Genomic DNA, 12,137 nt, shown 5'->3' with positions numbered 1-12,137 from the left:
TTAATATTTTTTAATGTTTATTTATTTCTGAGACAGAGATGGAGCACAAGTGGGGGAGGGGCAGAGAGAGAGGGAGACCTAGAATCCAAAGCAGGCTCCTGTCAGCACAGAGCCCGACGCAGGACTCGAACTCACACACAGTGAGATGATGCCCCGAGCCAAAGTCGGTCGCTCAACCAACTGAGCCACCCAGGTGCCCGGCAAATCACTTCTAAGAGACTGATTTCTATTAGGTCCAATGCTACATTTTATTATGTAAAATATGATGGAGAATATGAGAAAGCCCTTAGCTTTGGGGAAAATTAAGTGGGGAACTATACTTCTCACATTAAAAAAAAAAGTTGGAGAATTTAAATTCCCTTTACCTGTTGAAGCGTTTGATGCCAACTCTTATCTAAAATTACTTAAAACGATCCTCACATTTTTAAGGCATCAAAGCCCCATACATTCATTGACTTATGCAAGATACAAAACATTCAAAACCACATCTAATCAATTCTTGGTACCCCCAATCCACCTGCCCACCATTTGGGCAGAAGAACAAATCACATTTCTAGAAAAGAAGCTATTACATATTTAACAAGAAATAGAGCCTTTTAAGGGGAATTATAGTGGAAAGTGGGGAAACGTATTCTTATTAATCATCCACCCCAATAAAAAGCTATTCTTTTATTTTTTATAGTTTATAACTCATCCGTTTCACTACCAACAGGTCAAATTTAATGTTTCTCTCATAGTTGTATGACCCCTTTCTTATTTGACAGCTTTTAAGGGATATCTCTAGGAATACCCCTCTGATAATAAAAAGGAATTAGAAAATTACTTCTGAAAGGTCCATAGATATTGTCACTGTATTCAAGGGACCCTTGAATCTCAGGGTACCTCCTGATATGAAACACGTAACATAGTCAGGGTAGAAGGGAAACAACCAGGAGAAAAAGATTATTTTCTTCCTCATTCCTCAGAGGTCTCCTCTGGGAGAGAAACATGTTTACCTCCTTAGCCACCTAAAGTAACAAGTATCAGGTTCAAGCCTATTCCCTCAACCTTGGAACATGCTACTTCCCTCCTAACTCTGCTCTGTTTTTCAGTTCCTGTCCTTCACATCCATTCTCCACCTGGTGTCAGAGTGATCTTGATAAAATGAAAGCTGACCAAGTCTCTGTCCTCCTCATAGTGCCCTCAGGGTAATGCCCAACTCCTCACACAAAAAGGCAGTCATCACCTGCCTCCGTCCTATGTTCTAGCTTCACCTTTGATCACATCTCCATATGCAAATTATTTCAGCCAAACTGAGCTTCACATTGGTCCTCAGACTGGCCAAACTCTTGAATGTGTTTCTACCTGTCACGTACCTCAAACATGTTATCCTTCCAACTTGGCTCAAACTCTGCCTGAGAAATATACCTGAGCACCTACCATGACCATCCAACCCCCATAGTCCAGCAGCCCTCCTCTGTGTTCACACAGCATGCTCCTTCTCTTCTAGAAAATCAATGTTCGTTCTGCATTGTCCTTCCTGGAGGATGTCCTTCCTTCGAATGCATCTGAAGTCAAGCTGTATCGCACTGGTAATCCCAGTGCCCAGCTGAGTGCCTGATACATAGGAGTAGGTATGTTCCCATTAAACTGAACACAATCACACAAATGACACCACCCCAAACACAGTGGTAAGAGGACTCAGGCAGTTGATCTGTCTGGACTCATCATGCCACTTCCTAGACCCCACTATTATAGTGTTTTCTGAATACCATTTGCCTTTACATTTCAACCTGTCTCTCATCTCTTTGTCATATGTTTTTACTGCCCTTCACACTTCATGGTAATGAGTACTATCTGTGCCCACAGGTTGTAGCTAAAAGAGCCAGCATGAGTAATGATCCAAACCCCAATGTCAGGAGAATAAAAAGTAAAAGGCATTTACATCCTAAAGGTCTTTTGCCACAATATGGGGAAAGAGTACAATGACTCAAAATAATTACAAAGGATAACAGCTCCTGCCACAAAGTGACTGTCCAGTCATCAAGAATGGAAGAGCATTTGGGTCAATACAGTAATAACATGAAAAAACTGATGATTTCACTGATTCTACAAATGGGCAAGTTGAGATATTCCAAACTATTATGTCCCTAAACCTGTACTATACTTTGGCTAATAATTTATAATAGGCATAGAAATCAACCATTTCTTTGTAGGATTCCTACAAACCCTTTTTCCTTTGAATGGCAAATTTAAGATCATTTTGCAACATCGGGAGCCACTATGTAAAAAGGCCTGTGCTAGATTCTGGGGGTTCAAAATACGCATAGTTCTTATCGTGAAGAATAAAGTCTGGGAGGAGATACAGTTCTCTAGTTGTATCTAATAAATCTGATCATAACGAGCTTTGACAATCTTGGATTAACTCTTATTGAAGATTAAATCCTATCCCCTTCCCCCCTCCTCCATTACAGAGTGTCAGTCGGTAGACCTATTTTGACAAGGAGCAGAATTTCTGAAAACAATAGCCTTTAGTAGTACTGAAAGGCCTCTTAACATTCTTTGAAATTGAAAGCAAAAAAATTTAAAAAAAAAAAAGCAAGCAATAAAAAGAAAAAAAATGGAAAGCTATTTTACAGCTACCTTGGACTTCAAAATACTAATCCAGTGTATGTTGTTTTAATTAATTTTATTATATATCAGCATATATGCAAATCTGTTAAGAAGTGATGGAAAAAGTTATAGAAAAATGGTTAGAGAAAGACCTCATTTAGTTGATGTCCGCCCAAGAGGTGGACACTTGTATTGGTTACCCACATAACAGACAGCAAGTCACAGCAAAGTAAATGATCCTTTAGGTGAAGAGCAGTAGTTTTTAAAGCTACCCTGTTAACTACTTTTAACAATTTTTGCTGGTTGCAAACTCGCAGAAGCCATTCGACGCTCAATCCCCTGCTGAACTATCAGCCGAAAGATGCCTAAAATGCCTTCCTGGTTTGCCATTCTGAGTCAAGTAGCCTGACACAATTTGACCAGTGGTCTGTTACAGACTTTGGATGGTGCCTCTCCAAATGGCAGAAGAAGCAGTGTCTGTGGGAGATATTCACTGACGTCTAACAAGCAGGCTTTTTAAAGGGTATTCAGGATAAAACGGACACATCCTCTTCTTCCCCAAGAGTACTTTTTCCTTTAGCTCACAAAACAGGAAATTAAAGTGCTCAACCAAAATCCCTGATAGGAAACATAAATCTCTAGAACGTTTTAATGACATTGATATCTCCCAAATGCCTAGAAATATTTCTTTAAAATGAGTTAAGAGAAAATGACATTCTCTTTCATAAGGCCCAAGCCCTCAAAAGTCCTGAGGAATGACCTCCCCGACCCAAAAAATTATAAATTAAGAACTGGAGTGGTCTTTTTTTTTTCTTTTTCTCTTTCCAAGTGTTGCCTTCCTCTAGTGACTACATCAAGAAGAGCCAACCCATCCACGGCAACTACTTGGAGAGGTATTAACCATTTCCAGAAGTGCATTAATGTGTTCATGAGTTGTCACAATATAGGATGCTGTTAAACCTCTTTAGTCCCTTGAAAATGGAATCATGTTCTCATCCCTAAAAAGTCTTGCTTTTGTTGTTTTGCACTCATTGATCTGGGTTTTCTGCCACTGTTTCTGAAGAACATGGGGTTCAGCCCCCTCCCCAAAACTGATGCTGTCCAAGAGGTGTGACAGCTTGGAGGCCCCTTAAAGAAAAGATACCGAGGGTTACACAGGGCATCTCTCAGTCCAAAGTGGTAATGGGAACAAGAACCTTCTCTACCTTGCAGGTCAGCTTTGGTCAACGCAACTTTGTTAGCAAAAGAACAGAAAAGGCGAAAACAATAACCAGAGGTTAGTAACAGGTAGAGTAAACCAGGGCAACATTACAGAAATGAAAATACAATTGGCATAACCAACATCACTCAAAAAGACAATCAAAATGCTCTACAGGTTCTCCAGAGACAGCACAGACAGGTGATGCATGGACCAGGGCAGAGCAGGCCTCATCAGAGCCACGTCAGCAGAGCAGGGGTGGGAGAACACTGGGCTTGACAAAGCAGAAGCAGTGGTAACAAGAGCCTTCCCACATCCACACAGCCAACCCCAAGGCATATGGTCCAGAAAAATGATTCTCCATGAGTCAGGATAAACATCAAGAAATAAAGGTAGTGTGTGGCCAGACTGAAAGACACGTGTGCACAACCAGACCAAGCCCACAAAAGTAATTCTGAACATCTAGGAGTTAAGTATGGAAGAGTCACTTGGGAGCACTCCTTGTAACCTGCAGAAAATGCCACCAGGGAATGTGGCACTAGAACTGGGCGTGTGCATGAAAGTGACTTGGGAACTCCAAAGAGCTCCATTTGTTTAATTTGTAGGAATATAGCGAAACCCAAATGGCTGTGAGCAAAAAAGCACCAAACCAATGTCCTTTTTATTTATTCATGCCAGTCTTGAAATGAAGCACGTGTGTTTCTCTCAGATGTTTACCATCTGCATCGTGGAATCGCATTTCCAGCCAATACATGCCTTGGTCTCACTGCAAAGCTGGCCTCAAGATAGAAAGAGAGATTTACCAGCTGAGACTAGAACCAGAAATTATTTCAAAATTCCTAGCCCAAATTAAGAGGCTGCAAGTCATAGCCAGATGTTGGCTAGGTTGTCTGGAAATGAGCTTAACTTCTGAAGTATATATTCTGCATATATTAGAGACATAAAATCAAAACATAGTTCAAGATTTTTTTCTTTCTTACTATGAACAGTTGAGAGGCAGAGTAGGGGATTAATATGCTTTTTTAAAATAATTTTGGAGTTTTTGCACTTAGATATACAAGGGAAAGTAATACAATTACTACTTAGGGATCTTGAAAGATCATTATCAATGACTTTGACAAAACATATGATATATTCTGGCCTATGTACCCCAGACAGTGGGGATAAAACACATTTACCATCTTGAAGAGATGCAGCTCTTTGGTTTTAGTAACAGATCCTCATCCCCTACCTATTTATTGTTCTACATACAGAAATGATACATCAGGAAATGTATTCTATTTCCTATGATTGCCATGCTGCACAATACTGAAAGGCCTTCTCAAGGGGTCCATAGTATGAACAGAGATTCAGAATGAGAATGACATCTGTCTGCAGTCTCTCTAAGGTCTGTGTTCCTCGTTCCCCCCTCCCCATCTTCTTTAGCTTCATTTCCACAGTGCCCTAAAAGGCTCCTGGGACCTCTTATAAGGGCTTATGCACATGGTGTAAACTTCCAATGGCAGTAATTTATGCCTTAACCCACTTTTTGGTCATTTTTCCTGGCCACTTAGGCTAATTATCCAAGTCATCGGTGTACAATAAACAAGGATGTTCCTCCCGAGCACTCACCCCCCCCCCACTTCATCCCACCCAGTGGGGCGGTCATAATGCTCCATAGGTAATCACTGCAATTATCTCCATGGCAATAGAGTGCAGGGTTATTAGGCCCAGGGGACTTGCCACAAATTCGGATGGCAGAACCATCAAGTCACAATATCCGGTGCTGGACAACCACCCATACTCAGAGGAAGGTCAGGCCCCACCATAATGCATGTGATGAGTCATGCCAAACTGCACACAGAGATACAGGTAGGGATGGGAACATTTTCCCCAATTTGATGGGTAATTTCCTTTTGCTAATGCTCTCACTGCTTCTCCTGAAGTTCTCTTAAGTGGACTCCATTCCCCCCTTTATGCTATACCTTTTAAGCCACCCTTATAAAAGTTAGTTTAGACGTCCTTTTAATCCAGTACAACAGTTTTAGTTCCTTATACCCCAATTTTTTATACTCTATAGAACTATGCTTCTAATGCAGTAGCCACAGACACATGTAGCCACAGAGCACTTGAAAGGTATGTAGTCTGAATTGAGGTGTGCTCCAAGTGTAAAATACACACTCGGTTTTGAGGGTTTAACGTGAAAAAGGAATGTAAAATGTATTATTAATAATTTTATACCATTACACGCTGAAGTGATAATACTTCGGATATGCTGGGTTAAGTTAAATAACATAAAATTAAAATTAACCCTACCTGTTACTTTATGTCTTTTTTACAAGTAGCTAGAATACTAGGAAATTTAAAATTACATATGTGACTCACATTATGTTCCTATCAAGCCACGCTGCTACAGAGTTAAATGGATGATTCCTATTAACTTACAAATCTGAAAAGCGGATGGCATGATAATATTTAACATCTGAAGAGTACCTTATGCTTTTTAATGTGTGTATTTATGTTTTAATTGGGTATGATTAATTATTGCAGGATAACCGGAATTTCTGTCATCCCACAGTCTTTGAAACTAAGATATTTGATTTAATTCCCAAATGTTACATTTATCCCAGCATTGCCTTTAATGATGAAAGAAGTAAGAGCAAGCCAAGGAGACAAAAATTCTTGATTTAAATGACATTGTGCATTTTCAGGAGAAGAAAACAAAAGTGGCTATTTTAAGTGCATGGTGATTCCCAACTTCGTGTCTTCTCAGGTACACAGACCATATGTGGTCCACTGGATATAAGAAATTCCTGGCCAAAGGAAAACTGGAGTGGACTATTCCATCTTATTACTAGATCACGTGGGAAGTTGACTCTTAGGCAAAGGGGAGTGACTTCCATACTGCAAGTCAGCTTGTGAAGCTGATGGGAAGCTTTTATAAAGGTAGCAGTGAACCCAGAATGAAAGCTGGTTAAAGAACAGAAGCAATAAATGAGGTTGAACTTAGGAGATGAGTGAATGGGTTTGACACAGTAAGTCAATGAGATAGAAAAAAAAAAAAAACACAACACAAAATGCTATTGCACATAGGACCATGAGGCTCAACCAGACAAAAGAATGCTAACTGGTCAGACAGACCAGTTAGCTAACTGGTCAGACAGACATCTTTGCCTTTCAAGTTAGGAAGGAGTCCCCTTTCCAACCTACCCAAGGACCCGGGGGGGGGGGGGGGGGGGGCGGTGGAGGAGGGAGGCTGAAAGGGGGTGGGGGGGGAGGAGGGAGGCTGAAAAGTGTTCACTGCTTCCCTCTGCTGGTTAAACTAGACTGTTTTGTTATAAAGAACTGTTGAACTCCAGAAGACCTGTAAAATTCAGTTAGTATCTTAAAGATATTAAGATATCTTTATCTTATATTATATATATTATCAGAAACAGGCTGAGCATGGTTTTTTTTTGTGCTGCACTGATGGACATGCAATGTTATTAGATGTCTGTAATGAGATAATATGTGCAAATAATAATCTTACTGTTTATTGAGTACCTACTACGTATGTACCAGGCATTTTATATATAGCTCTGATTTACAGATCTTATTTTCCAAAGCAAGTTTTATTGCCCCAATTTGCAGGTGAGGAGGATAGAGATCAGAGAAGTTAAGTAACTTGCCAAATGTCACACAATGAACAAGAGTCGCTATCTGGACCTAAATCCACATCTTTTCTAACATCGACACCCATGCTGTTGCATGACATCGCACTAAGGAACTACCTAACAATGCCTGACATCTAGTAAGTATTCAATAAATGTTAGTTCCCTTCCCTTATCATGGCATTCTGACATCATTTTCCAACCTCCTGCTGAGTTTGCATTAGACGATGCAATAGCTATTAGAAACATTTCATTAACGGTGACACCCACATAAAAGTCTGCCATGTATAAAAACATAAATAAAAACCCCTAGTGCCCTTTCAGCCATGCTGGAAGCAAAGGTACAAGTCCGGAGGAGTCTGATGTCAATGCCAGGGAAAGTCCTCTACTGGCAAGTATGTGACACTGGGAAGACATCTGCCAACATACATTCCCAGCGCCTGAGGCCCATGTCTTGACATACTGAGCCAGTGACAGGAGGACACCAATGATGACGCAACGTCAGATAACCAATGGGAATGAGAGATGACTGGTAAATCAAGTAAGAAGGCACTGGCAGAGGCAGCAAAGAGGCGTGGTGCTTGCAACAAGGCTGTAGCTTGAAAAGAAAAGAGGTCGTACCTTCACAGCCACGTTCTATCTGTCCACTCCGATGGAGGGCATCGTTGATGAGGTCTGGCAGACGCCCATTCAAATCCACCGAGGCCAGACATCCCTGAAAGCCATCCCGGGAAGCCACCAATTTTGGAAGGTTGCTGTACATGCCTTGGGCCAGACCCGCCATGTAGAGGTCACCTGCAAAAGAAAGTAAGTAGCAAGAGCAAATGAGTAAAGGGTTAGAAACCAAGTCAACTAAAGCTAATGCACCTTAGACTAGTATACTTCTTGGATAATGATAATAAAGCTGGGAGGGGGAACCAGCATAAACAACTAATTACCAGAGTTTCTACATTGTAGACAGAGGAAACTAACATTGCTTATGTCATTCATTTTCTGCATGCCATCTCACAAATTTTAATCACTATATTCAGTCTATGAGGTAGGTATTGTTCCCATTTTATGATGAAGTAAAGATTAACAGGATTTTCAACAAAACCACCACTTACTCACTGCTTTTTATGTGCCTGTTACCAATAATATGCTTAGGATTTTATAGACATTATCCCATCAAAAATCGAAACAGCCCATAAAGGTAGTAACAATTATTATCCTCATTTTGCAGGAAAAAAAAAAAGTATACAGAAGCTGAACAAGGCTAAGAGATTTCATCAAACTCACCCAGCCAGTAAGCGATTCAGCTGAGATTCCAAAACATATAGATACATATCCTTTCCTCTATATTATGAGCTCCCACATTTTGACATTTATCACCTCACACTCAGCCCCCACACACCCCAGGTTTACGGAGAAAACGAACCATCCCTGGAAGAGTGGTTTAAGTAAAAATTGCATTTGGATATAATTTAATGCTGTTGAAATAGGATATGCGTTATGTATCGAAAACACATAGCATTCCTAACTTGCAGTATACTTCTGCAAACAGCCTTTCTATTGTAAAAAATGTTCTAAAAAGGAAATCCTTCTTTACAGGTTTACCTTTCAAATCCAGATTTTTGGCACCATTGATAACCTGAGTGACCACTTTAGTGTCCACTTTCAAACTGTGGGTGTTACTGTTGTCTCGGGTGATGACGACGTTGTGCCACTGGTTGTCATTCAGGGGGCGGTCACTGTTGCCCTTGATCACATTGGGACCATTCCCGAGGTCAAACACATAGTGTATGTACCTGTGAGAAACAATAACCCCCCAGTGAGTTGAGACTCCCTAAAGTGGATTAATGGCAACCTATATACATAACTGATACTAACGGCTTCACATCCTCCATGTTACCCTGGCATTATGCAGGAATAATTAAAGCTTGATTTAGGATTGTAAAAATAATCCTAGCCTATCCTATCAGACCTTAATTCCATACTTACGTAATTCACTTCTCTAACACTATCTAAAAATCCAGAGTCACAAAGTAGTGTAGGCAGTACATTCCAAAACACTAAGGGGTGGCATTTAAATTCAATGGATCATGGATCTATTATCTGGTTCTGTTCTAGTTTTTGTTTTTATTTTAACCATTTTCCAACACACGGTAGTAAAATATCTTGCAGAAAGAACAGCTTTTAAAACGTTGCATAAATGAGCGAATGGTAATGCTGAAAATATCTATATTTCATTTCTTCCTATAGACTTGGTAGCTGAAGATAGCACTGACCCAGAGACAGATGCAATGCACCCTATATATCCTTCTTTTGCAAAAATAAGCTTCTCTCCTATAGGTTTAAAGGACTACATTTTACAGTAAAAAAAAAAGTCTGAGAATATTGAGTTAGTGGAATATCTTTAAATAAACTAATGAATTTCTCTTCCTTCTAGCCCTAACCGTTACATAGGTATTTTTAATCAATGAGGATGAGAGCATGTACTGGGAATAGAGAGTAGGGAACAGAATAGGTACTTTTTTTCATATCCATATTTCATACAGGGCTTGAGCTGAGATACCTGGTATAAACTATGTGAAGTGTTCTACTCACCCCTTGACTAGCTCAACTGCAATGAAGTCATTGCCATCACCACTGTTGAAGAGGATGAAGCCATCAGCTGAGGTGGTCTTGAACTGGAAGAAGAGGTGCATGGAGGTGTATGCCTGAAGGGTGGCCAGGCTCAGGTAGCTGCTCTTGGTCTTGAAGGTGACAGGGTCAGCAATGATGTTCCTCAGTCCAAAACGTGCCTTCAGCTCACAGTAATCAATGTCACCATTTTTGCACAAGTCAATGTAGAGCAGGCCATTGAACATGAGGCTCTGCAAGTGCCCAATGAAACTGGAGGGGACAACGGAGATGTAGCGTTTCTCAGTCATGATTCCAGTTTCGATATTGTGGAATTCCAAGCGGGTATGGTCCCCCACCATTGTACCTATGAACATCACAAAGGAGATACCAACAAGTCACCATGTTTTGTCACGGCATCCTTACTGTATCTTTTAGGTGTCCATGCAAAATATTCACTTCCAGAAAACAAAATACTCAATGTAGTATGGAGCCATTGTGGCCTCAGTCAGGAGGCTGACTCTTGACCCAGTCTGAGCTATATGCCCTGCATACCATGCTCTCATGCCGCAGCTCAGAATATTCCATCACATAACAGAAAATATGCAATTGCGGATAATTCCACTGAAAGGGTAAAACCATCCATCTCCATTCAAAAAAAAACAATTGGGTATTAAGCATACTATAAGCAGAAAAGTCTCTTGCCCTAAACCTTTTAAAGATACAACAAAAAAAGCATTAGGCATTCAGTACCAAATATTTATTGATGTAATAATTTACCACCTAGTACTTGTAGAAAGATTCTATTGTAGAACATTAATTTTTTTCTGACCAGCAACTGTTGCTATTTCTTATAAAACAGCTTCCATCTTTATTTTACCTTAAAACCATCTGGACTGGATAAAGCTGGCCCTCACCCAGCTCTTGAAATAATCAGGCTACCCAGAATGGACGACTCCATATATTTTATGCCCCTAACCAAAGAGCATTGTCTATATGGACTAACAAGGTGGTCTTTAAACTTTATCATACCTCTGGCTCACATTAAGGGCTTCTTAACTCACAGTTCCCTAGGCCCTGCCCTCAGAGTTTATCATTCAAAAGTCTGGGGTGTAGCCTGAGAATATGCATTTCTAACAAGTTCCAAGGTGATGCTTATATAGCTGGTCTAGGAACCACCCTTAGAACCAAGGGATTAGCAGCAACATAAACTGGAGTATTCAGTAATTATTCAGTAATTAACTCGAGTAATATTCACCTCCAGAGCTTTTGCTGGAACACCTTTGAAAGAGTCATTCTTGGTAAATAAGGTTTGTTGAAGGAATAAGAAGAAAACCCAGAGCTGCTGGAGGCCTCGTGATAAGGAGAGAGATTGGGCCTGCCTAAATAGACAGCCAACCCGGAAGATAACCACAACATGGACAGAAAGTTTCTCTAGAGTGATGCCATGTGAAGGTCTGGATTCAGTAGTCACAGCCAGACTTTTAACTATATGGCAATAGATTCCCTTTTGTGCTTCAAGCATTTGAGTTGGGTGTCTGACACTTACAATTAAAAGATCTCCAGCTGATACAAATAAACTAGTAGACCTTTCATTACATGGCTTATCTAGAAGTAGTAAGTGAATAGGGCAGGAGTAATGAAAGGGGTTTGAAATAAATACAAAAGAGAATGGAAATCTTAATAACAAAGTCAAGAAAAACAGCATTAGTATGGCTAGAGTAGATGGTGACTCCCTCAACATTTATATAGACAAATCATTAAAATTTAACAAACCATGCCCTAATGCCCCAGTGGTGAAGGAAGGGCAGGGAAAATCCCTCCTCCTGCCCTATCTTGTTACCTCCCACACTGAAGAAACTTCACTACAAAGACACTCCTAGCATCTCTTTACTAACTCTGTTACAGCTTTCCAGAGGAAAAGGAGTGACATAATCAGGAAGATTAAAGAAAATCTACCAAGAAACTGTATTTCCATAGTTCACCCCCTGGCACTTCCTGTATCTCCCTAGGGGAACAAGCTGTCTTCGAGAAATACCCAGTGTAAGGGCACTTGCGTGGCTCAGTCGGTTGAGCGTCTGACTTCAGCTCAGGTCATGATCTCACAGCTTGTGAGT

General features: G+C 40.4%; 1 protein-coding gene and 1 long non-coding RNA gene across 28 annotated transcripts in view; one reads left to right on the top strand and one right to left on the bottom strand.

The window, feature by feature from the left end:
• The window catches only part of NRXN3 (neurexin 3), a 1,568,410-nt gene that overhangs the window by 802,732 nt on the left and 753,541 nt on the right, over window positions 1-12,137 (bottom strand). For 15 of the 27 annotated variants that reach the window (XR_006293455.1, XM_043556743.1, XM_043556760.1 and 12 more), the window contains 3 exons: window positions 10,006-10,387; window positions 9,016-9,206; window positions 8,041-8,214 (listed from right to left, as the gene is read on the bottom strand). Coding sequence is in view for 24 of the 27 variants with exons in the window: in XM_043556743.1 (XP_043412678.1) it covers window positions 8,041-8,214; window positions 9,016-9,206; window positions 10,006-10,387 (747 nt within the window). In the remaining 3 variants the exon portion in view is untranslated. Of the gene's footprint in view, window positions 1-3,797; window positions 3,825-8,040; window positions 8,215-9,015; window positions 9,207-10,005; window positions 10,388-12,137 lie in introns of all 27 variants that reach the window. The other 12 variants (XR_006293453.1, XR_006293454.1, XM_043556739.1 and 9 more) reach the window with 1 other exon arrangement.
• LOC122469400 lies at window positions 5,499-8,034 on the top strand. Its single transcript, XR_006293456.1, has 3 exons — window positions 5,499-5,641; window positions 7,400-7,559; window positions 7,744-8,034. It is a non-coding gene; the product is annotated as an uncharacterized LOC122469400 (long non-coding RNA).

The sequence above is a fragment of the Prionailurus bengalensis genome, chromosome B3 (assembly GCF_016509475.1).
Source record: "Prionailurus bengalensis isolate Pbe53 chromosome B3, Fcat_Pben_1.1_paternal_pri, whole genome shotgun sequence".
NCBI classification, from domain to species: domain Eukaryota; kingdom Metazoa; phylum Chordata; class Mammalia; order Carnivora; family Felidae; genus Prionailurus; species Prionailurus bengalensis.
Note: the sequence above shows the minus strand (reverse complement) of the source record. Positions and strands in the feature narration are given on the sequence as shown.